The sequence below is a fragment of the Mustelus asterias genome, chromosome 3 (assembly GCF_964213995.1).
Source record: "Mustelus asterias chromosome 3, sMusAst1.hap1.1, whole genome shotgun sequence".
Lineage (NCBI taxonomy): Eukaryota > Metazoa > Chordata > Chondrichthyes > Carcharhiniformes > Triakidae > Mustelus > Mustelus asterias.
The window spans coordinates 150600569-150625363 of NC_135803.1; the positions used below are offsets into that span (position 1 = coordinate 150600569).

The 24795-nt window shown below is 48.9% G+C and overlaps 1 protein-coding gene across 2 annotated transcripts; it reads right to left on the reverse strand.

The window, feature by feature from the left end:
* Positions 1-9800: 9800 nt before the first annotated feature.
* LOC144491726 (cytokine-inducible SH2-containing protein-like) lies at positions 9801-24789 on the reverse strand. 2 transcript variants are annotated; one of them, XM_078209956.1, is made up of 3 exons: positions 24725-24789; positions 12885-13126; positions 9801-10746 (listed from the first exon to the last, which is right to left on the reverse strand). In XM_078209956.1, exons 1-3 carry the CDS (start codon positions 24742-24744, stop codon positions 10265-10267), a joined length of 744 nt encoding a protein of 247 aa, XP_078066082.1. In that variant the 5' UTR covers positions 24745-24789; the 3' UTR covers positions 9801-10264. The 2 variants fall into 2 exon arrangements, with proteins under 2 accessions (XP_078066082.1, XP_078066083.1); XM_078209957.1 differs by lacking the exon at positions 24725-24789 and adding an exon at positions 20847-21177.
* Positions 24790-24795: the final 6 nt, after the last annotated feature.

Here is a 24795-nt window from a genome sequence, read left to right on the forward strand (position 1 = left end):
GGGCACCCCACTCACCCGGGCACGCACTCACCCGGGCACCCCACCCACCCGCTCCTCCAACTGCCCCACCTGTGACAGAGGCTGTAGGTTGGGTATTGGACTCAGTCACCCGAGAACTCGTCTGTATGTGAAGCGAATCACCCTCGACTCCGGGGAACTGCCTAAGAAGAGAAGAAAAGAATAGGGCAGAGTACAAGGTGGGAATGAAGGCCAATCAGGATGCGGTGGGACTGCATTCCTGTACATTGAAGGAGGAGAAGGTGATTGAGGAATTTGACAGGAGCGAATGTGGGAGGAGAGGGAGCCAGTCGTCAGTGGGTTCTTTCTCCAAAGGCAGGGAAGTCTAAAATTAGAGGGCAAAGATTTAAGGTGAGAGGGAGTATTTGTGGCCCAGGGCCTGGCTCCAGTGGTGGTGTGGTTAAGTTTCTTTATTAAACCTTTTTCTTTTATTTACTTTGTAAATCCTTTTATTGCTTGCAACTGAAGTATCCTCACAGCTGGATGAACATTCAGGAGCAGGACTTACCAAGACGTTTCTAAGAATTCTGATAGAGGGGGAGGTACTTGTCCAGACTTGATTGCGACACAGCTGGGATGCAATGAAATAGAAGATGTGGGGAAGGATTCTTTAAAATTCATTTACAAGATGTGGGCGTCATTGGCTCGGCCAACATTCGTTGCCCATCCTTAACCCACAAGATGGTGTGAGCCGCCACCTTGAACCGCTGCAGTCCCTGAGGTGTAGGTACACCCAATATGGTAAAAATGGCACGGCACATCCTGTGTACCTGTGCCGGGGCACTGAATTCAGTGGGAATACTAACAGGAAAACCAAATGCTGCTTTTCCATCTCAACGGCCATTTGATTTTTAATCAAGGTATCATATGAAATGTCAGTGTCCCCCGCCCCCTCACCCCGCCGGTTCTTCCTGTTTGTTTGTCTGTAATTAAGGGAAGAGTGGTGTAATGGATCGAAGGCAGCTCGATGTGGCTTGAATCAATATTATTCATATTAATTAATATTATTTTGGGTGGCACGGGGGGTGTGGCGCAGTGGTTAGCACTGCTGCCTCACAGCGCCAGAGACCCGGTTTCAATTCCAGCCGCGGGTCACTGCCTGTGTGGAGTCTGCACATTCTCTGCGTGGGTTTCCTCCGGGTGCTCCGGTTTCCTCCCACACTCCAAAGATGTGCGGGTCAGGTGCACTGGCCATGATAAAGTGACCCTAGTTTCAGGGGGATTAGCAAAGTAAATATGCAGGGTCATGGGGATAGGGCATGGGTGGGATTGTGGTCGGTGCAGACTCGATGGGCTGAATAGCCTCCTTCTACACTGTTGGGATTCTATGATTAGGCTTTATTGCCAAATAAATAATAATATACATATATATACCCCAAGGTCAGACTAATTTACAATGCGACTGGACTGCTCAACTCATCTCCCTGGCTCCAACTGCCAGTCCCTCCTCAACCCCTGGCTCGTACCTCCTCCCGATTGACTCAGCTTCCTTCCAGGATGATCCATAGGGCCCTCATTGATCATGTGGCCCTCGGGAAATACTACCCCCTGCCTTAAAGGGACATGCTACTCACTCCTTCCCCCTAAAATCCAAAATAGTCCTGAGGAGAAACAAAGAACAGGCTTGGTGAGATACGCAAGTCTCTAATGTAAAAGGGTATCAGGAAGAACCTCTGGATAATGCATCAGTCAGTCCGGAGACTCTGGCAGTGAGCCTTGTTGCAGTGGTAGACATTTCTATGTTTACAAGACCAGATGGTATCAGACGAGAAAGGCAGACTTATTCATCCAGGATTTAGTGGCTCTTTGGCAGCTTCTGGTTCCTCAGTCTCCATAAGCATCGGTTACTCCGATCCCACATTCCCCACTGAAATCCCAGGAACCAGACCTGGCATTGTCGAACTATCTGCAGGGGTCGCCTACAGATCCCCTGTGTCCATTACTGCTCTCCTCTTCAGAGGGCGGCACGGTGGCACAGTGGTTAGCACTGCTGCCTCACAGCACCAGGGTCCCAGGTTTGATTCCCAGCTTGGGTCACTGTCTGTGTGGAGTTTGCACATTCTCCCTGTGTCTGTGTGGGTTTCCTCCGGATGCTCCAGTTTCCTCCCACAGTCTGAAAGACGTGCTGGTTAGGGTGCATTGACCCGAACAGGTGCCAGAATGTGGCGACTTGGGGAATTTCACAGTAACTTCATTGCAGTGTTAATGTAAGCCTTATTTGTGACAATAAACAAACTTTAAGTTGAGGTGGTCCACGTGCATCCTAATCCTGCAGCCTTGTACCTCCACAACGATGGAGACCAGTCTCCACAGTTTTACCAGCCGCTCCTGCCGGGCCTGTTGCAAAGTTTCTAACCAAAACTGAATGCTCCACTTTAAACACTTTTTTTTTCCTGAATCGTGATTTTCCATCTGGGAATCTTGCCCAGCTTGTACCCTCCCTGCCAAATTTGGGAATAACATGTCCCATCAGTAACTCAGATGGCGTGACCCTGCGGTCACGTTTGGGATGGTGTTTTTTTTAAATTCATTCGTGGGACATGGGCGTCGCTGGCTGGCCAGCATTTATCACCCATCCCTAGTTGCCCTTGAGAAGGTGGTGGTGAACTGCCTTCTTGAATCGCTGCAGTCCACGTGCTGTGGGTTGACCCACAGTGCCGTTAGGGAGGGAATTCCAGGATTTTGACCCAGCGAAGGAACGGCGATATATTTCCAAGTTAAGAGAGTGAGTTGCTTGGCGGGGAACTTGCAGGTGGTGGTGTTCCCATGTATCTGCTGCCCTTGTCCTTCTAGATGGAAGTGGTCGTGGGTTTGGAAGGTGCTGTCTAAGGATCTTTGGTGAATTGCTGCGGTACATCTTGTAGATAGTACACACTGCTGCTACTGAGCGTCAGTGGTGGAGGGATTGAATGTTTGTTGATGTGGTGCCAAATCAAGCGGGCTGCTTTGTCCTGGATGGTGTCAAGCTTCTTGAGTGTTGTCGGAGCTGCACCCATCCAGGCAAGTGGGGAGTATTCTGTCACACTCCTGACTTGTGCCTTGTAGATGGTGGATAGGCTCTGGAGAGTCAGGAGGTGAGTTACTTGCCGCAGTATTCCTCGTCTCTGACCTGCTCTTGTAGCCACTGTGTTTGTGGTGAGTCCAGTTGAGTTTCTGGCCAATGGTAACCCCAAGGATGTTGACAGTGGGGGATTCAGTGATGGTAACACCATTGAACGTCAATGGGCGGTGGTTAGAGTGTCTCTTATTGGTGATGGTCATTGCCTGGTATTTGGGTGGCGTGAATGTTACTGCCACTTGTCAGCCCAAGCCTGGATATTGTCCAGATCGTGCTGCATTTGAACATGGACTGCTTCAGTATCTGATGAGTCGCGAATGGTGCTGAACATTGTGCAGTCATCGGCGAACATCCCCACTTATGACGGAGGGAAGGTCATTGATGAAGCAGCTGAAGATTGTTGGGCCTAGGACACCACCCTGAGGGACTCCTGCAGAGATGTCATGGAGCTGAGGTGACTGACCCTCCAGAACCATCTTCCTATGTACCGGGTATGACTCCAACCAGCGGAGAGTTTGCCCCCTGATATCCATTGATTCCAGTTTCGCTGGGGCTCCTTAATGCCACACTAGACGATGGGGCCTTGATGTTAAGGGCTGCCACTATCACCTCACCTCTGGAATTCAGCTCTTTTGTCCATGTTTGAACCAAGGCTGTAATGAGGTCAGGAGCTGAGTGACCCTGGCAAAACCAAACTGGGCGTCACTGAGCAGGTTGTTGCTGAACAGGTGCTGCTTGATAGCACGGTTGATGACCCCTTCCATCACTTTACTGATGATCAGGAGTAGACTGGGCAGTAATTGGCCGGATTGGATTGGTCCTGCTTTTAATGTACAGGATATACCTGGGCAATTTTCCACATTGTTGGGTAGATGCCAGTGTTGTAACTGCACTGGAAGGGCTTGGCTAGGGGAGCGGCAAGTATGTTATCAGGACCCATTGCCTTTGCAATATCCAGTGTTTCCAACCGTTTCTTGATATCACGTGGAGTGAATTGAATTGGCTGGAGACTGGCATCTGAGATGCTGGGGACCACTGGAGGAGGCTGAGATGGACCATCCACTCGGCACTGCTGGCTGAAGATTGCTGCAAACACTTCAGCCTTACCTTTTGTACTGATGTGCTGGGCTCCTCCATCATTGAGCATGGGGATATTTGTGGAGTCTCCTCCTCCTGTGAATTGTTTAATTGTCCGCCACCATTCACGACTGGATGTGAAAGGACTGCAGAGCTTAGACCTGATCCGTTGGGTGTAGGCTTGCTTAGCTCTGGCTATCACTTGCTGTTTTTGCCATTTGATATGCAAGTAGTCCTGTTTGGTAGCTTCACCAGGTTGATACCTCAAATTTCAGCTATGCCTGGTGCTGCTCCTGGCATGTCCTCCTGCACTTTCCATTGAACCAGGGTTGATCCCCTGGCTCGATGGTAATGGTTGAGTGGGGGATATGTCGAGCCATGAGGTTGCAGATTGTGCTGGAGTACAGTTCCGCTGCTGTTGATGGCCCACAGCGCCTCATGGATGTCCAGTCTTGAGTTGCTAGATCGATTTGAAGTCTGTCCCATTTAGCACGGTGATAATGCCACACAACACGATGGAGGTTATTCTCAATGTGAGGGCGGGACTTTGTCTCCACAAGGACTGTGTGGTGGTCACTCTTACCGATATTGTCATGGACAGATGCATCTGCAGCTGGCAGATTGATAAGGATGAGGTCATGTATGTTATTTTCTCTTGTTGGTTCCTTTACCATCTGCTGCAGACCCAGTCTAGCAGTTATATCCTTTAGGACCCGACCAGCTCGATCAGTAATGCTGCTGCCGAGCCACTCTTGGTGGTGGACAATGAAATCCCCACCCAGAGTACATTTTGCGCCCATGCCACCCTCCGTGCTTCCTCCAAGTGTTGTTCAACATTGAGGAATACTGATTCATCGGCCGAAGGAGGATGGTACGTGGTAACCAGTAAGAGATTTCCTTGCCCATGTTTAACCTGAAGCCATGAGATTTCATGGGGTCCAGAGGCGATGTTAAGGACTCCCAGGGCAACTCCCTCCCGACTGTATACCACTGTGTTGCCACCTCTGCTGGGTCTGTCCTGCCGGTGGGACAGGACATATCCAGAGATAGTAATGGTGGTGTCTGGGATGTTATCTGTAAGGTATGATGCCGTGAGAATGACTATGTCAGGCTGTTGCTTGATTTGATTTGATTTGATTTATAATTGTCACATGTATTAACATACAGTGAAAAGTGTTGTTTCTTGCGCGCTATACAGACAAAACATACCGTTCATAGAGAAGGAAACTAGAGAGTGCAGAATGTAGTGTTACAGTAATAACTAGGGTGTAGAGAAAGATCAACTTAATGCGAGGTAGGTCCATTCAAAAGTCTGACAGCAGCAGGGAAGAAGCTGTTCTTGAGTCGGTTGGTACGTGACCTCAGACTTTTGCATATTTTTCCCGACGGAAGAAGGTGGAAGAGAGAATGTCCGGAGTGCGTGGGGTCCTTAATTATGCTGGCTGCTTTGCTGATGCAGTGGGAAGTGTAGACAGAGTCAATGGATGGGAGGCTGGTTTGCGTGATGGATTGGGCTTCATGACGTTTTGTGGACTAGTCTGTGAGACAGCTCTCCCAATTTTGGCACTCGCCCCCAGATGTTAGTAAGGAGAACTTTGCAGGGTCGACAGGGCTGTTTGTTTTGCCGTTGTCTTTTCCCGTGCCTCGGTCGATGCCAGGTGGCCTATCCGGCTTCATTTCTTTGTTGAGACTTTGTAGCGATTGATAAAACTGAGTGGCTTGTTAGGCCATTTCAGAGGGCAGTTAAAAGTCAACCACAATGCTGTGGCTCTGGAGTCACATGTAGGCCAGACCAGGTATGGACGGCAGATTTCCTTCCCTAAAAGGGCATTGGTGAACCAGATGTGCTTTTCCAGTTGTTTCATGGGGCTACCACACCTTCTGCCGGTATGTTTGAAGGAGGGGGTGGGCTTGTAAAATGCCGCATGTGGCCAGCAGGCTTGCCTCCTTCCCTCCCTCCCCCAACCTGTCTCCCATTTCAGGCAGTGGCCTCAGGCAGACCACTCGCCCTTGGACCTATTGAGGCCCTTGAGTGGCCAACTATTAGCTACTTAAGTGTCTCATTTCACCCCGTCATTGTTTTTCCCACAGAAGGCCCAGACCAAACAGAAGGCCTGGCAACTTTAACTGGGCGAGCTGGTATTCGACAAGAATCAGGGAGATTTCAATTGGGGGGGCCCCTGTGCCCACTGGAGGCATCTTCTTCAAGGTAATATACCTCCTTACCCCACTCCCCCCCACACCCCCACCCTCTGCTCAGCCTCTCAAACCCAAACCCCTCACTCTCCTGAGTGGAGCCTGCCAGCCAGGCCTCACTGACATTCCCCACTTAACCCGAGGCCTTTACAACTTCCTCTTCCACAGGAACTGGCCGTGACCTCAGCCGCCGCCGAAACCTGCCACCGCCGCCGTCACAGAGCTGCCGGCCAATCAGATTGGATATAATCTTGACCAACAGGGGAGTCAAAGGTTATCGAGGGCAGCCAGGAAAGTGGAGGTGAGTCCACAATCCGATTGGCCATAGTCTTGTTGAATGGCAGGGCAGGCTTGAGGGGCCGAATGGTCTCCCCCCTGCTCCTATTTTCTATGTTTCTCATGAGTGGCCACCGAATTGACTTATGGCATCAAATACAACATCCTGTAATTCCAGCTCACAATCACCATCACTGGGGCCCAGCTTTCGTGTCCACATTTATTTAATTACATTTAAATTTCCCAGTTGCCGTTGGAACTCATATTTCCAAACCACTTCTCCAATTACTCGGCAACGAAACTAACCGCAGAGCTGTATGGGGGTGTGGGGGAAGATCCAAATCTGTTCACCTGCACATTCAAACCAGAGAAATGCCAGGGCAAGCGCTAGAATCCAAATGAGCCGAAGGTTTTGGAGGGTAGCCCTTCACCAACACCCAAACTCACAGATGCCTCGCGGGACTTCCTCAAACCAGCTTTTACATACTGCAGTTCCAGAATTCCATTTCTTTATAATCTAGCCAAGAACAAAGAAAATTACAGCACAGGAACAGGCCCTTCGGCCCACCAAGCCTGCACCGACCATGCTGCCCGACTGAACTAAAACCCCCTACCCTTCCGGGGACCATATCCCTCTATCCCCATCCTATTCATGTATTTGTCCCTTAAGTCACTACCGTATCCGCTTCCACTACCTCCCCCAGAGCAGTGTAGAAGGAGGCCATTCGGCCCTTCATAGCAGAGCAGGTCCTTTGGTTGAGTTGCTCAATGAGTCCCTAACCCCCTGCTCATCAATCATAGCCGTACGGGCAGCACGGTGGTTAGCGCCAGGGACCCGGGTTCAATTCCTGGCTTGGGTCACTGTCTGTGTGGAGTTTGCACATTCTCCCCGTGTCTGCGTGGGTTTCCTCTAGGTGCTCCGGTTTGCTCCCACATTCTGAAAGACGTGCTGGTCAGGTGCATTGACCTGAACAGGTGCCAGAGTGTGGCAACTAAGGGAATTTCACAGTCACTTCATTGCAGTGTTAATGTAAGCCTTACTTGTGACTAATAAATTAACTCTTTACTTCAGAACGTTCCCTTCGAATCTTTATCCAATTCCTGTGCGAAAATTGCCCATTGAATCTGCTTCCACCATCCTCTCGGGCTCTGCATGTCAGATCGTAGCTATCTGCGTAAAATAATTCTCCTCATCTTCCCTCCAGTTACAGGATGTGGACGTCGCTGGAAAGGTCAGCATTTGTTGCCCATCCCCAATTGCCCCTTGAACTGAGTGTCTCGCTCTGAGGCCAATGCAATAGTGGTTTAAAAAAAGGGTGGCATGGACAAGTTGGGCCGAAGGGCCTGTTTCCATGCTGTAAACCTCTATGATAGGAGAAGAAAGCTTTTATTACACAGCGAGTGGTTTGGGATCTGGAATGTTCCGCGTGGAAGTGTGGTGGAGGCAGCTTCAATCAAGGCATTCAAGAGGTCATTAGATGATGACTTGAATGGAAACAATGTACAGGGGTACGGGGAAAAGGCAGGGGAATGGTACTAAGTCATGATGCTCGCTTGGAGAGCCAGTGCAGACACGATGGGCCAAATGGCCTCCTTTTGCGCCGTAACAAGTCAACCACATTGCTGTGGGGTCTGGAGTCACATAGAGGCCAGACCCGGTAAGGAATGGCACATCTTATTCTGTGAAGGATATTAATGAACCAGGCAGGTTTTTACAACAATCAATGATAGCTTCATCATCATTATTACTCACACCAGCTTCCAGTTCCAGATAGAATTCATTGAATTCACTGACAGGACCTGTACACCACCATTTTCCCCCTTCAGAGCTCTTTTGTCAGTGAGTTTAAACCTGCCTTATTTGGCTACAGACCCATCTGTTGCTGAAAGGTTTCTCGATATTTACTCCATCGAACTCCCTCAAACTTTAGAAAACCGCTATTAAACCGCCCACTCAGAAGAATGAGAAGGTGACGGCCTAGTGGTATTATTGCGAGACTATTAATCCAGAAACTGGGCAGCACGGTAGCACAGTGGTTAGCACGGCTGCTTCACAGCTCCAAGGTCCCGGGTTCGATTCCCGGCTTGGGTCACTGTCTGTGTGGAGTTTGCACGTTCTCACCCTGTCTGCGTGGGTTTCCTCCGGGTGCTCCGGTTTCCTCCCACAGTCCAAAGATGTGCGAGTTAGGTTGATTGGCCAGGTTAAAAAAATTGCCCCTGGGATGCTTGGGTTAGAGGGATTAGCGGGTAAAATGTGTGGGGGTAGGGCCTGGGTGGGATTGTGGTCGGTGCAGACTCGATGGGCCGAATGGCCTCCTTCTGCACTGTAGGGTTTCTATGATAAAACTCAGCCAATGTTCTGGGGAGTGGAGTTCAAATCCTGCCACGGCAGATGGTGGAATTTGAATTTTTTTTTAAATTCTGGAATTAAGCATCTACTGACGACCATGAAACCATTGTCGATTGTCGGAAAAACTCACTGATGCCCCTTTCAGGAAGGAAATCTGCCATCCTTACTTGGTCTGGCCTACATGTGACTTCAGCGTCACAGCCGTATGGTGGACTCTCAATTGCGCTCGGGCAACTAGGGATGGGCAATAAATGCTGGCCAACCAGCGCATGTCCCACGAATGAATAAAAAATTTTTTAAAAATAGAACAACCCTAATCCTTCTCCCAGCCCATCGTCTATGGATTGTTGAACAGGGAAACCCTCTTGAAAGCATCCACTCATTCATCAGTAGGTCATTCGACCCCTCAAGCCTGCTCTGCCATTCAACAGGACTATGGCCGATCAGATTGGGGCGGCACGATAGCACAGTGGTTAGCACCGCTGCCTCACAGCGCCAGGGACCCGGCTTCAATTCCTGGCCTTGGGTGACTGTGCGGAGTTCGCACGTTTTCCCTGTGTCTGCGTGGGTTTCCTCCGGGTGCTCCGGTTTCCTCCCACAGTCAGAAAGACGTGCTGGTTAGGTGAATTGGCCGTGCTAAATTCTCCCTCAGTGTACCCGAACAGGCGCCGGAGTGTGGCGACTAGGGGAATTTCACAGTAACTTCATTGCAGTGTTAATGTAAGCCTACTTGTGACACAAATTAAAAAAAACAATCCCATCCCCCTCCTCTACAGCGTAAATCACTCAGATGCTTACTTATACAGTGAACACTTCTCTCGTAGTGAAATTTTCAATGCGATTTATAATACTTTATTAGAAAATACTTTATACTTTTGGTCTTTTTCTTAAAAAAAACACAATTCATTCTAAAAATATTCAAAGTGCATTCAATAATACAAAGGCTGTAGAGTTTGTTTTTTTGCAGATCTGTGTCACGTGGTGGTTACTCAGTGGGAAACATCCAGTCTGCTGCTTTAGTTATGTATTTTGTTCACATTTTAGTTTGTCAAAATGTCCACAGAAGCTGCTCCCGCGCAATGAAGCAACAAGTCTATCCAACTGTGCAGAACACGTGCGTTCAAACATAAATGTGCGGTGTTGCCCGTGCCCCATCTCAACACGTTGGGAAGCTCCGCAGAGCGACCATCGCTCAGCCAAGAGAAACCCCCCGCTAAACTGCGCAGCCGTCTCTAAGAAACCCCTCCCGCCTCGCCCCCTCGGACAGGAAAAATAAAAAACACCCCATCTCAGAGGAGGAAAGGGTACTCTTCTAAATAATCCTGGACACGTTTTGGCAAAGGCAGCTTGTCCACTTGGTGCGTTACCCGGTTAATAGTTAATCGGCACAAGTGCTGAAGCGAGGGGAAGGAGTCCCTTCGGTGAAGAGGCTTAATAAGTTTCAGGTGGATGGCAGTGTCCTTGGGCGGCAGGCCCGCCGTGTCCGCCACTTTGTCGTACCGGTCCACGATGCACGAGCAGACGTAATGCTGGATGAGGCTCAGAACTTCGCTGAACGCCAGGATCCTGGGCTTCGCCAGGTAGTAAGAGTCCAGGCAGAACTTGCCGTTGCTGTACTCGATGCGGACGTTAGTGGGGCCCCGGTTGGTCTTCACGGAGAGGGTCAGCAGGTAGCAGGGATGCGAGCTATCCCGAATGAGGAAAGTACCCTCCGGCATCTTGTTGAGTTGCTGCTTGGCTTCACTGGCTGTCAGGGAGCCCCAGTACCATCCTAAAGTTCAAGAGAAAACAATCAAACCTCGCCTTTAGACACTGTTAGCAAGTTCAGTCAGTCGGTCTCTCCGCCATTGTACACAATAACTGCTTACGTTTATACCAGGCTTTTACCAACAGACAATGGCCCTGCAAACCCCCACAGGAGGAGTTTATTTGGAGGGGCAGTTGGCAGCTTACTGCACAGAAATAGACCATTCGGCTCGGCTGGTCCGTGCTATCCAACAGAAGGCAAATCGACTTCAATCACCTCCCCCCAAAGCAAGTTTACTCATCAGCCTCGATGCAAAGACTGTATCTAACCGGCCAATCAGTTTCCCTCATCTGGGCTTCATCCCAATTCCCCTCAGCGTCCTGTCCACCCAGAAGGGAAAAAACCCAGTAAAAAACTGGGAATTAGAACCGGTCCCAACTGGTCTTGTACACATTAAAATGGAATGCAAGCAAACACTGGGAGATAAGAATTCTGGTCCCACTGCTGCCTACTGGGCAGCATTCTCAGGGGCCCTGAAATCCCACTGCCCCAGAGACCCTCCCCACTGCCCTGAAGACCCCCCCCCCCCACTGCCCCGGAGACCCTCCCTCCCACTGCCCCGGACAGCCCCCTAATGCCAACCTGCTTGTGTAGACCCTGGAAAAGCTGTATTCAAACATGAATAAACACAACGTGATGGGTCTCTGAGTTCAGCGAGCGCAATGTAAGGAAGCAGAACCTGAAAGATATTAGAGATTCATGGCACTGTGCGGGATGGGGGGTGGTGGTGGGGTGGGGGTGGGGGGGGGGGGGGGGGGATGACACAGAGGAGGGTGTGTGTGGTGCTATCCCAGTTTAGGACGACAGACAACTCCACTCAGTACTTGCCCAGATCTGAGAGGGCTTGAAGGATCAAGCTCAGCCCACAGAGTTTAGTTAGTCTGCCCACAGCCCATCACCCTCACCGTCACCAACATTTCTTCAACCTGTTTGCTTACCAGCAAATGGGCGGCATGGTGGCACAGTGGTTAGCACTGCTGCCTCACAGCGCCAGGGACCCAGGTTCGATTCCCGGCTTGGGTCACTGTCTGTGCGGAATTTGCACATTCTCCCCGTGTCTGCGTGGGTTTCCTCCGGGTGCTCCGGTTTCCTCCCACAGTCCAAAGACGTGAGTGTTAGGTTGATTGGACATGCTAAATTAACTCTTAGTGTCCCGGGGTGTGACAGGTTAGAGGGATTTGCAGGGTAACTAAGTGGGGATAGGGTCTGGGTGGGATTGTGGTCGGTGCAGTCTCGATGGGCCGAATGGCCTCCTTCTGCACAGAAGGGTTTCTATGATTTCTTTAAAGCTCAGAGTCGGCATCGCACTTTAAGGAGCGGGTCAAGGCCTGGGAGAGAAAAGTTACTGGAAAATGATGGCAGGAAAGTCAGTTTCGTGGAGAAACCAGATATGCCAGGGCTGCCCCTCTTAGAGGGGAGAAGGTTCAGGCGAAATTTAACAGAGACATTCAAAACTGTGAAGGATTATAACAGAGCGGACACACAGGGCGGGATTTTCCAGCCACGCTCGCCCCCGAAACTGGAAAATCCCACCCAAGGTCAACGGACCTTTGCATGGTCCGCCCCTCACTCACTCCAATTCCCGTGGCAGGTGGAATGGTAAATTTCACCCCGAAGAAACTGAATTGGCAGAACGGGGAGCAAACATTGATGATAATCGGCCAAAAGAGGGAAGATGAGGAAAATCCATCTTGTTATAATCTGGGACCCACTGCCTGAGAGTTCGAAGGAAGCAGATCTCCTTCGGTGCAGAAGGAGACCATTCGGCCCATCAAGCTTGCACTGACAACAATCCCACCCAGGCCCTATCCCTGTCACCCCATGTATTTATCCTGCTAATTCCCGCTGACACTAAAGGGGCAATTCACCATGGCCAATCAACCCAACCCGCACATCTTTGGACTGTGGGAGGAAACCCACGCAGACACGGGGAGAATGTCCAAGCTGCACCCAGTCAGTGACCCAAGGCTGGAATTGAACCCGGGTCCCTGGCGTTGTGAGGCAGCAGTGCTAACTGCCGTGCCACCCAAATAACTGGAGCAATAACTTTCAAAAGGGCATGGGGTAAATACAGGAGGAAAGGCTTTGGTGAATGCTCTGACCTGATAGGTCCAGTTGCCGGAGTGTGGTAGTGATACACTGCATATCCGCCTCAGGGTCTCTCTTCTCAGCAGCTTCCTGGTTTTGCTGATTCACCGGCACGAGTGCAGAATTCTCCTCCTGAAAAGTCATCAGGGACCCGTTCCTCCCAGCTCGGTTTTCCCGCGTTTCCGTTATCAGGATTACGTCAGCTGCCGCCCGGGTCAGAGGGATGTTTGCTGCTCCTTGCTGAGTGGGTAGAGGTCTAGCAACAGGGAGGAAAGGAGAACATTCCTCGTTAATACAAGAAGCCACAAAGCAACTCACTTAACTCCCCACAATATCGACCCGAGTTGCCGTAGCGAAGACAGTGAAACAGGTTTTACCCACCCCGTCCGCACAAAGTACCCGTCTCCTATCCTTGAGGCTGAGCAAACAGTTGAAAAAGGTTTTCTTTTTTAAGGGTTTATATCATCAGCCCCTTGAACTGCAATGTGAACATTCCTTCCGTGAGCAGCCAGTCCTGGTATCGGACTAAAACCCAGAACCTCCGGGCCAGTGGTATGGGTGTTATCCACCGCGCCACAAGGCCTCCCTAGCTGGTTTTGCAATTTTACTACAGGGCAGCTTGAGGCTGCAGATCCCAGCTCCAGCCATAGTTTATTAGTGTCAAATTCGGCTTACATTAACACTGCAATGGCTACAAGAGAAGGTCAGAGATTGGGAGGTCTGCAAAGAATAACTCATCTCCTGATGTCCAAAAGTCTGTCCATTATCTACAAGGCACAAGTCAGGAGTGTGATGGAATTCTCCCCAACAGCTCCAACAAGACTCAAGAAGCTCATCACCATCCAGGACAAAGCAGCCCCACTTGATTGTTACCCAATCCACCACCTTCAATGTCCACTCCCTCCACCACCGGCACTCAGTAGCAGCAGTACGTACCGCACCCAAGATGCACTGCAGCAACTCAAGGCTCCTTTGACAGCACCTTCCAAACCCACGGCCACTACCACTTAGAAAGATAAGGCCTGCAGCCACATGGGAACACCACCACCTGCAGGTTCCCCTCCAAGCCACTCACCGCCCTGACTTGGAAATATATCGCCGTTCCTTCACTGTCACTGGGTTAAAATCTTGGAACTCCCTCCCTAACAGCACTGTGGAGGTACCTACGCCACAGTGACTGCAGCGGCTCAAGAAGGGGGCGGGGCGGGGGGGGGGGGCACAGTGGTTAGCACTGCTGCCTCACAGCGCCTGGACCCTGGGTTCGATTCCCGACTTGGGTCACTGTCTGTGTGGAGTTTGCACATTCTCCTCGTGTCTGCGTGGGTTTCCTCCGGGTGCTCCAGTTTCCTCCCACAGTCCAAAGATGTGCGGGTTTGGTGGATTGGCCATGCTAAGTTGCCCCTTAGTATCAGGGGGACTAGCTAGGTTAAATTCAGGGGGTTGTGGGGATGGGGCCTGGGTGGGATCGTAGTCGGTGCAGACTCGAAGGGCCGAATGGCCTCCTTCTGCACTGTAGGATCCTATGATTCTAAGGCAGCTCACCACCACCCTCTCAAGGGACAGTTAAGGATGGACAATAAATGCTGGCCTGGCCAGTGACACCAACATCCCGGGAAATAATTATTTTGAAATCTCTCTTAAACTGGTCAGTACTAAGGAGAACCCAACCGAGCCTCTCCAGTCTCTAAATAATTCAATTCCTCCTTCACTGGTATCATGCTAATAAATCTCTCCTGCCCCCTCGCCAAGGCCTTGACATCCATGTGAAAGGGTGGTGCCCAGAACTGGACACAGTACTTCAGATGGGGCCTAACCTTTGATTTATAAAGGCTTTATAAAAGCGTAATTCTTTGCTCTTGTACAGTGGTAACTGTTTTAAAGTACATTTATACGCAGTTTAAACTGCACTCCAGATCTAGAAACATTTTTTGCAATGATTAAAAATGAAGCATTCTATCGAGTTTCCGCAGTTGAAGATATATATTCGCTACAATTCTATTTCAGTTTTACGCATGGAGGATTCCCTTCTTTTCCCCATTCATCACATGTTTTCGAGAAAGCTTCTTTGTAGCTTTTCACAACTGTATAAAAATTCGCTGAACAATGCCATTCCATTCACCAACTGGCTCTTCCACATCTTAGATAACGGAACGGCTGCCTTGCCAGACAAGACACAGGATGTTTTTTCAACTCAATTTGTGTGACTGGTCAAAAGGCCAACATTTATTGATGTGAGTACATAATGGGCAGGGTTTTCCAGCTGCGCTGACGCCGAGACTGGAAATTCCCACCCCCAGGTCAACAGAAACGGTCCGCCAGATTTTCCTTCCCACCCCAATATTTTCAGCCAATCTCAGTGTCAATGTGGCCCCAGTCGGTGGCACCAGAGGAGTTGTGAGCGTACCACCCCAGCTGACAGTGAGTGCGGCGTGGAGGGAGTGCCGCACTGTCAAAGGCATCGTCTTTCAGCCGAGACATGATCAGGGTTTTCCAGCCCCGCCTGCCGCTGGGATCGTCCAGTCCCGACGAAAGTCGATGGACTTTTGGCTGGGCTGCCGACTCGACCGCAGAGTTCCGCCATGAGGGGGTCTGGAAAAATCCCCGTCATTAAGCCAAGTCCCGCCTGACCTCTCGGGTGGAGGTGGAAGAGCCCACATTGGGAAATCTCTGAAATAACGGCTAAAGCAGGTTAACTGGTCACCATCACAATTCTGTTCATAGGATCCTACAGTGCAGAAGGAGGCCATTCAGCCCATCGAGTCTGCATCGACCACAATCCCACCCAGGCCCTATCCCTGTAACCCCACATATTGACCTGCTAATCCCCCGACACTAGGGTCAATTTAGCATGGCCAATCGACCTAACTCCCACACTCCAAAGATGTGGGGGTTAGGTGCTTTCCCCCACATCTTTGGAGCATGGGAGTTAGGTCGATTGGCCATGCTAAATTGCCCCTCAGTGTCCTGGGAGCGTAGGTTGGAGGGATTAGCGCAGTAAATATGTGGGGTTATGTGGATGGGGCCTGGATGGGATTGTTGTTAGTGCAGACTCGATGGGCCGAATGGCCTCCTTCTGCACTGTCGGGATTCCATGGATCTTTGGACTGTGGGAGGAAACCAGAGCACCCGGAGGAAACCCATGCAGACATGGGGGGGATGTGCAGACTCCACACAGACAGTGACCCAAAGTCGGGAATTGAACCCGGGTCACTGGCGCTGTGAGGCAGCAGTGCTGACCACTGTGCCACCGTGCCGCTTCACGGTGTTAGTGGGATCTTGCTGTGTGCACATTGGCAGCTGTGTTTCCTAGTTTACAACAGTGATTGCGCCTGAACGCATTTCTTTCCAATGGAGCTGCCAGATGTAGGGGCTGGAGAATGACGAGGCAATCACTGAGGATATGGTCTGAGTTTCACAATATGTTTCTAATCTCTCATGGGATCTGTGGGCGTCATTGACTACCTAACCTTTGCCCCAGCGTAGCGTGACTCTCATAAACACAGGGAAGAGGATGTTTGTTGGAACACAAACAGCAATTTCCTTTCCATCATAAAAGCAAATTACTGCAGATGCTGGAATCTAAAACCAAAAGAGAAAGTGCTGGAAAATCTCAGCAGGTCTGGCAGCATCTTTAAGGAGAGAAAAGAGCTGATGTTTCGAGTCCAAATGACCCTTTGTCAAAGCTTTGTCATCATTCATTCATTTCTGGAAAGGATAATTAACAGGAGAAGTACCTCCCCATCCGACACAAAATTGAGCCAACCTGCACTAGAAGAAAAAAATAATTGCTTTTTGATTTGATTTATTATTGTCACATGTAGTAACATACAGTGAAAAGTATTGTTTCTTGCGCGCTATACAGACAAAGCATACCGTTCAGAGAGAAGGAAAGGAGAGAGTGCAGAATGTAGTGTTACAGACATAGCTAGGGTGTAGAGAAAGACCAACTTATTGCAAGGTAAGTCCATTCAAAAGTCTGACAGCAGCAGGGAAGAAGCTGTTCTTGAGTCGGTTGGTCCGTGACCTCAGGCTTCTGTTTCTTTTTCCCGATTGAAGAAGGAGGAAGAGAGAATGTCCGGGGTGCGTGGGGTCCTTGATTATGCTGGCTGCTTTGCCGAGGCAGCGGGAAGTGTAGACAGAGTCAATGGATGGGAGGCTGGTTTTTTAACCAACAAAAGCAAGTGGAGCCACGGGGGAAGAGGGAGGGATGAATGCTGCCATAGGTAGTGAATGCAGGGCTTCAATAGCAAGCAACTGCAAACTAGTTATTGAACAAACTCATGAGGGTGCTAGCTTTGCCTGGGGTGATATATATCCCTAATTGCCCTTGTCCATAGTTTATTTAAGAATCTGGAGCCACATGTAAGCCAGACCAGATAAGGGACATTAGAGAAAGGCCCAGATGAGTTATCAGTCTGTAATTCATAGAATGACAAGTACAGAAGGAGGCCATTCGGCCCATCAAGTCTGCACCGACTCTCTGACAGAGCACTTTAATGTGGACCACACACACACAAACCCCCTCCAATCCACCTAACCTACACATCTTTGGACACTAAAGGGCAATTTAGCATGGCTAATCCAGTTAAACTGCACATCTTTGGACTGTGGGAGGAAACCGGAGCACCCGGAGGAAACCTGCACAGACACGGGGAGAACGTGTAAACTCCACACAGAGTGATCCAAGCCGGGAATCGAACCCGGGTCCCTGGCGCTGTGAGGCAGCAATGCTAACCACTGTGCCACCTTGCTGCCCTGTGACACCTAGCTGTCCAGTGACAAAGCACCAAGCCACTGCCTCCCCTTAGGGTTAGAGACAGGGAGGCTACCCATTGCACCACAAGACCACCCACGTGCACCCATTAAACCAACATGAATCTAAAACCATAACCCAGATTTTCCACTGGCCTGAATCCATTCAAAATAAAATGGATTATCAATGGCAATGAAACATGGGTTGGCATGGTGGCACAGTGGTTAGCATTACTACATCACAGCACCAGGGACCTGGGTTCGATTCCGGCCTTGGGTCACTGTCTGTGTGGAGTTTGCACATTCTCCCCGTGTTTGCGTGGGTTTCCTCCAGATGCTCCGGTTTCCTCCCACACTCCAAAGATGTGCGGGTTAGGTGGATAGGGTCAATTTAGCATGGCCAGAGTGTCAGGGGGTTTAGCAGGGTAAATGCGAGGGGTTGCAGGGATAGGGCCTGGGTGGGATTGTCGTCAGGGCAGGCTCGATGGGCTGAATGGCCTCCTTCTGCACTGTAGGGACTCTATGATTCTATCATTAATTGGAAAATCTCCACTTGTGTAGCTGGGAAAGGAAGCCAGTGTGTAATATGAGTCATCAAACAGGTGGTTGGATTCCAGAAATTATTCCAACTTTTAACCAGTTAAGCAACATTTTGATTTTAAAATTCTCAGCTTCTGCAAGTCCCTCCATTGCCTTGCCTCTCTCTATGCCTGTAATCTCCTCCAGTCCCACAACCTTCCCAGCTCCTCGAACTCTGGCCTTTGGAACATCGGTGACTTTTCAATCGCTTTGCCTTCAGCCGCCAGGGCTCTGAGCTCTGGAATTCCTTCCCTAAATTCCTCCAATTCACTGCCTCTCTCTCCTGCTTTGAGATAGTTTTAAGTTTATTTATTAGATAAAACTCAGCAATTATTTATTTCATAAATAATGTTTTCCAAAGACCATGCCACAAGATAGTGTGTGCCCAAGATTCAACCTGTCAGAGTCAACACCATCAGACTGGCCAAGAGGAGGAATTAAAACTCAGGAGAAGGTTCAGAATTCCCAAATAATATTTGTGTGTGGAAAGATTCCATTCATTCCTGATCGGATTACAAAACACAATTAGACTTAAAACGTTGGTTTCTCAATCTCGCCACCAGTTCACAGCCCACAATGTGTAAAATAGCCAATCAGGCAAGACACTTGAAATGCGTCACTGATTGCCGATCCCATTGGTATGTACCTGGCCAGGAAAGGTGCGAGTTTCTTTATGACAGGGTGAAGGGGAGAGTTACTGCACAGTTTATTTATTAGTGTCACAAGTAGTCTTGCATTAACACTGCAATGAAATTACTCTGAAAATCCCCTAGTCACCTATTCAGGTAAGCTGAGGGAGAATTTAGGATGGCCAATGCACCCAACCAGCACGTCTTTCGGACTGTGGGAGGAAACCGGAGCACCCGGAGGAAACCCACGCAGACACGGGGAGAACGTGCAGACTCCGCACAGACAGTGACCCAAGCCAGGAATTGAACCTGGTCCCTGGCGCTGTGAGGCAGCAGTGCTAACCACTGTGCCACCATCAAGGAGACGACAGGAGAGTTAATGGGCTGTTTGGATGGGCCGAATGGTCTTTTGTCATCCCACTATTCCCACCCCATCAATCACTGGAGCAGAACCTTTTTGGATTTAGTCTTTCAATTGCTTCCATCAAACTCAGGAAACCACTTTGGGTTCAAAGCTGTGGACGTTCTGTGTTCAGCCTTTGGGAGGCAGCGGGAGCCAGGCGATTGCAGTAAAATAGCCAAGCTTGTTTGGCTTGTTGTATTGTTGGAATGTTCGATGCCAACACTCAAACCCACGCCAGTGGTTTATCGGCTGCACATTCTTGCAGGTATTAAAACCGGTTTGGAAAGATTCTGAGGGAGTGATTGGCAGCTTCAGGATTGTTAACAAGGCTCATTCCTAACAACACCATTCATACCACCATGTTGATCAGTGGCTGCTGTTCACACGCGTGTGGAAGAATAAAACCTGTTTATTTTCAAATGACGCCTCGTTTCAATTCAAGGGATGATTGGATTGCTCAATCTTTACCTAAATAAACATCCAATCGTGGCTCTCTGGCAAGTGGAACGAAATTGAGAGTGAGCCTTGCACTGACTTATTAGACATTAACACTGAGCACTGAGTTACAGAGTGCCAAGAGATAACACAATAGCTCCCAGAGGAACAACACACAGCAGATATAACACAATGTCAGCCATGACTCAGTGGCTAGTCCTCTCCCCTCGATTTGATTTATTATTGTCACACGCTTTGGAATAGTGAAAAGTATTGTTTCCTGCATGTTATACAGACAAAACATACCATTCATAGAGTACATAGAGGAGAAGGAGAGAATCATAGAATCCTACAGCGCAGGAGGCCGCCATTTGGCCCATTTGACTCGACAGAGAGAGATCGGTTCTTGATTAATCAGGGGATCAGGGGTTATGGGGAAAAGGCAGGAGAATGGGGATGAGAAAAATATCAGCCACGATTGAATGGTGGAGCAGATTCGATGGGCCTTTAACCTGCACTCATCAGGACAGATGCCCATTTGAAATGTTTGTCCGGAGTGTAAGTTAAAAATCTTTGGAGCGCCTCTATTTGCAGCAACATTCACAACCCTCTTCCCAACAATTTGTGTAGCATTTTTTATCTTTCTTTTATCCCTCCTCTGCCCCCATAGGATCATTCAATATTTTCCAGATAGGTGTGCAGCCGAGTGGCCTTTACTGGTGTGAGAGCAGCTTAGGGGTGACAAGCTTCTGGATTTTTATCTTGATCGTTGCGAGGAAGCAACCCGCTTACAGCCTATATCTTCCCTGGTCACCTAGCCCCGAGTCAGGGCCTGTCGTAGTCAGCCAGCACAATAACCAACTTCTGCTTTCCAATTTTTATGCATGTTACATAAGTAACATTAGGGGAAGATTACACTAAGCGTACAGTTGCTCCAATATACTTGTGGGTCCTTGTATACGGAGCACCTTCTGTCGCAGATTTAATTAACACTCTCTGTACCAATGCACAAATTAGTCCAAAAACTAAGTCAGCACTTTGTTTGTGTAAAGTTTCTCCGTCAGTGGGTCTGTACCATGTTAACTGGAGGGGAACATTGCATTGCAAGAATTTGTGCCAAGTTCCTTATCTCCACTGCGTTTGAATGGGAACCAAACATTGTTTTTAAAAGTATTTACCTTTTAACCCTAAACAGTGGTTGTGAGTTATATTCCCTTTAACTGCAGAAACTTTGGAAGGATGGGGAGAGAAGCCGGAGAGAGGTGTAAAGAAAGACTTGCATTTATATAGCACCTTTCACTGCCCACATGTTGTCCAAAGGGCCTCCCAACCAATGAATCACTTTGTGAAGCGAGGTCACTAGTGTGTTGTGGGAAACAGGGCAACTATTTAGTGCACAGCAAGCTCCCACAAAGAGTGATGTAATCGTGACCAGATAAGGCAGAGGGAGAGGCTTGGGGGAGATCGCAATGAGATTAGAAGGGGGGAGGTTTTTTTTTGAACACCAAAGTATTCTGGAAATCTGAAATGAAAGGAAAAGCGAGTCAGCGAGCAGCAAGTGGGCAGAGAGAAACTGAGAGATCACGTCACTGATGACCTTTCATCTAAACTGGAATAAATTAAAGACATAACAGGTTCAGCAGCAAGCACACAGACAGGGAAAGAACAGCAATGAGCGGGGGGGGGGGGGGGTGGTGGCGATGGGAGAATGGGAATGCGGTGGGTGGTGAAAGAATAAAAAAATGTAAGCTGCGTGATAGGGTGGAGGGAAGGAAAGTTTAAATGACAAGACTGATGATGGTGCAAGCTAAAAGCGGGTGGTAAGCAAAGAAGCAAAAAAAAGCATTCTAATGACCCAAAATGTTAACTCTGCCTCTCTCTCTCTCTCTCCACAGATGGTGTCAGACCTGCAAAGGGTTTACCAGTATTTGCTGTTTATATTTCTCCTTGAACTCCACTCACTTCCTCCAAATAAAAGGTGTTGCCATGGGTAAGCCCCGCAAGGGTCCAAGCTATTCCTGTCTTTGTGTGGGTCACGTGGAAGATTATTTGTTCCCGCCCTATTCCTTTTCCAGCATGTTGATGGCTGGATCAGTGGCAGTTCCTGCACCAGCACCGACCTGGAAAATCTCACCAACGCTGCTTCCCACTTCCATCCAACTCTCACATTCACTGGATTCATCCCTTCCCTTCCTCACCTCCCCTGTCTCCATTTCTGAAGAGAGGTTTACACAGGATATTGGGCACAGAAACAGGCCATTCTGCCCGACCAGACCATTCTGGTGTTCATTTTTTTCTAAACTCGTTGATGGGAAGCAAGCATCGCATTTATTGCCCATCTCTAGCTGCCCTTGTGAGTGGCTTGCTGGAGAGTATTGCTGTGGGTCTGGAGTTGCAGGTAGGCCAGACCAGAGGGCAGATTTCTTTCCCTCTAATGGTCCTTAGAGAACCAGAGGGATTTTTACAACCATCGATGATAGTTTCACAGTCATCATTAAGACTTTTAATTCCAGATTTTTATTCAATTCAAATTTCACCATCTGCCGTGGTGAGATTCGAACCCAGGCCTCCAGAGCATTACCCTGGGTTTCTGGATTACTAGTTCACTGACAATACCACTACACCACTGGCTTCACTTATCGCTATTCAGCCCACAAGTGTGACCATGAGCTCGCAGTCACCTGTCTGTTCCTCTTGTGCTCTGATCTCTCATAAACGTCTCTAATGAAGCTTAATTTAAGCTTAATGAACAATTCAGCATTTATCCATCTTCCAGATTCAACGCTGAGTCCAACTCCCTCAAATCATAAACTCTGTTCCCGGTTTGTTCTTGTTTTTTGGATGGCAGCCTCCTGGCGGGTGACGATTTCGCTTTTTTTCATTCATCCCTCCTCGAAAAGGAACTTTTATTTCTTTACTTGTCTCATCACCATCTCCCTCTTGTCCTCACATCATCACTGCTTTTGTCAGTCACACCTTGCCTTCCATCGTATCACAGACTTTCCCTCCCCCCCTCACTGTCCCCTCCCCCTCTCCAAAATGGTTTAATCTCTTAACTTCTCCATCATAGAATCCCTAAAGTGCAGAAGGAGACCATTCGGCCCATCGAGACTGTACCAACTCTCTGACCCAGGCTATCTCCCCCCACCCTATCCCCGTAACCCCACACATTTCCCTTGGCTAATCCACCCAACCTACACACCTTGGGGACACTAAAGGGGCAATTTAGCATGGCCAATCCACCTAATCTGCACATCTTTGGAGTGTGGGAGGAAACCCACGCAGACATGGGGAGGATGTGCAGACTCGACACAGACAGTCACCCGAGGCCGGAATCGAACCCGGGTCCCTGGCGCTGTGAGGCAGCAGTGTTAACCACTGTGTCACCATGCCACCCATTTCTAGTACCAGGTCATTGACCTGAAACATTAATTCTGTTTCTGTCCCCACGGTTACTGCCAGGGTATTTGCAGCATTCTGTTTTTATTAAGGATTTTTAAAAAATTACCTTTGGGGGAGAGGGGGGCTGAGGATATTCAGCGCACCTCCAGTGTCCAGTTTTGACCCATTGTTGTCAAACAGCAGTTTGAAGCTGGTTACATGTACAACATAGATTGGCCGTGCATCCATGTGAGACATTGGGGGTTGCTTTAATGCAGCAGACACCAGCCTGGGAGGCGAATGCTCATTTCCTGCCAATTCCCTTTCAGCTCAGACAAAGAAACATCACAATTTATTTTCGTAATAGCACATGGCATACTCAAGGCTGCTTAGATTATCTCGCAAGTAGGAATAAGTGAAACGGCATTCCTGAACTGTGACAACGGTTTGCAACATGTTGACTCTTAGCTCCCTCCAGCTACCCCAATTTACAGGTAATGGAACCTTCCGCACACTCATGCAGCTTTCCCGGAACCCAGCTGTGAAGGTTCATGACTCATTTCCCTGACGGGTCTCAGGTTATGACAGCAACCTGAGAAACTCAGACATAAATTAAGGTTTCAAAGCAGGGCGAGGAGGGGCAGCGGCGGGAAGGATGTGTAAAAACAACCCTCCACACGCTCTCCCCCCGGGTTGTTTTTGACGCCCAGTCTATTTGTACCGATAGTGAGTACAGCTAGGTGGCAGCAACCCAGGCAACAGGACATCTCCAGCCAAGTAGTCAAATAGTTATTCGCTTGGAGCCCAACATTCTGCTACATTGAAAAGCACCCACCAGAAACTGAGAGAGACAATAATTCCCCAGAGCCCCGAGAACCACAGCCAGTGCCCCGAACAGCCCAAACTAACCACGTCTGGATTCGTTCGACATGGGACAAGTCTTTGCTGCTCCGGCTCTACAACACTGGGCTTTATTTCATTTCGTAATACAAAAACAAATTTAAATGTACTCATTTGAATTCTCACTTTGAACGTAACTTAGTTTGGAGTTTTTGTTTAAAGCCTGTGTTTTTTTTCAAACAGTGTCTGTCGCTTACCTTTATTAGACACACACTTAACCCCAGGGTGGATACAAGTTATTTGTATATGAAAAAAACCAAAGACAGGTCAGGTTAAAACTCTCTCACCCAGTCTAATTAAACCTCTCTCTCACCCAGTCTAAGTAAAACTCTCTCACCCAGTCTAATTAAACCTCTCTCTCACCCAGTCTAATTAAACCTCTCTCTCACCCAGTCTAATTAAACCTCTCTCACTCAGTCTAATTAAACCTCTCTCACGCAGTCTAAGTAAAACTCTCACGCAGTCTAATTAAACCTCTCGGTCTCATTTGCTGTCTATTGTAATAAAGAGTCAAACACAAAACCCTGAGTTTTTACAAAGGCTCCTTTCCCATTTTAAGAGTTAATTAATTCTGCATAATCGCAGGAAATTAAACTGTTTTGCCCTTTAGACAACGACTTGGGCTCGAGTGCAGACCCCGTCCCAAACTCACACGGTGTTCCCCAGATTTCTCTTTATTCGGATCGAAACTTTAGCAGCGACAGCGAGGGAATCAAATCGATTGGAGAGGTGGACAGTTTTTGTAAAAAAAAATAGAAGTGGATCTTCTACTCACCCCTGTAGACAGAGCAGCATGTCAGTGGACGCGTGAATACTGCCAGAGGAAGCTTGTAAAGGATGGAACTC

Coding starts and splice junctions, on each gene's coding strand:
- LOC144491726 (XM_078209956.1), bottom strand. CDS start 24,744: ATGCTGCTCTGTCTACAGGG. Junction 13,127..24,724: donor ATGCTGCTCTGTCTACAGGG/GTGAGTAGAAGA, acceptor CCCTGTTGCTAG/ACCTCTACCCACTCAGCAAG. Junction 10,747..12,884: donor CCGGCAACTGGACCTATCAG/GTCAGAGCATTC, acceptor CTTGAACTTTAG/GATGGTACTGGGGCTCCCTG.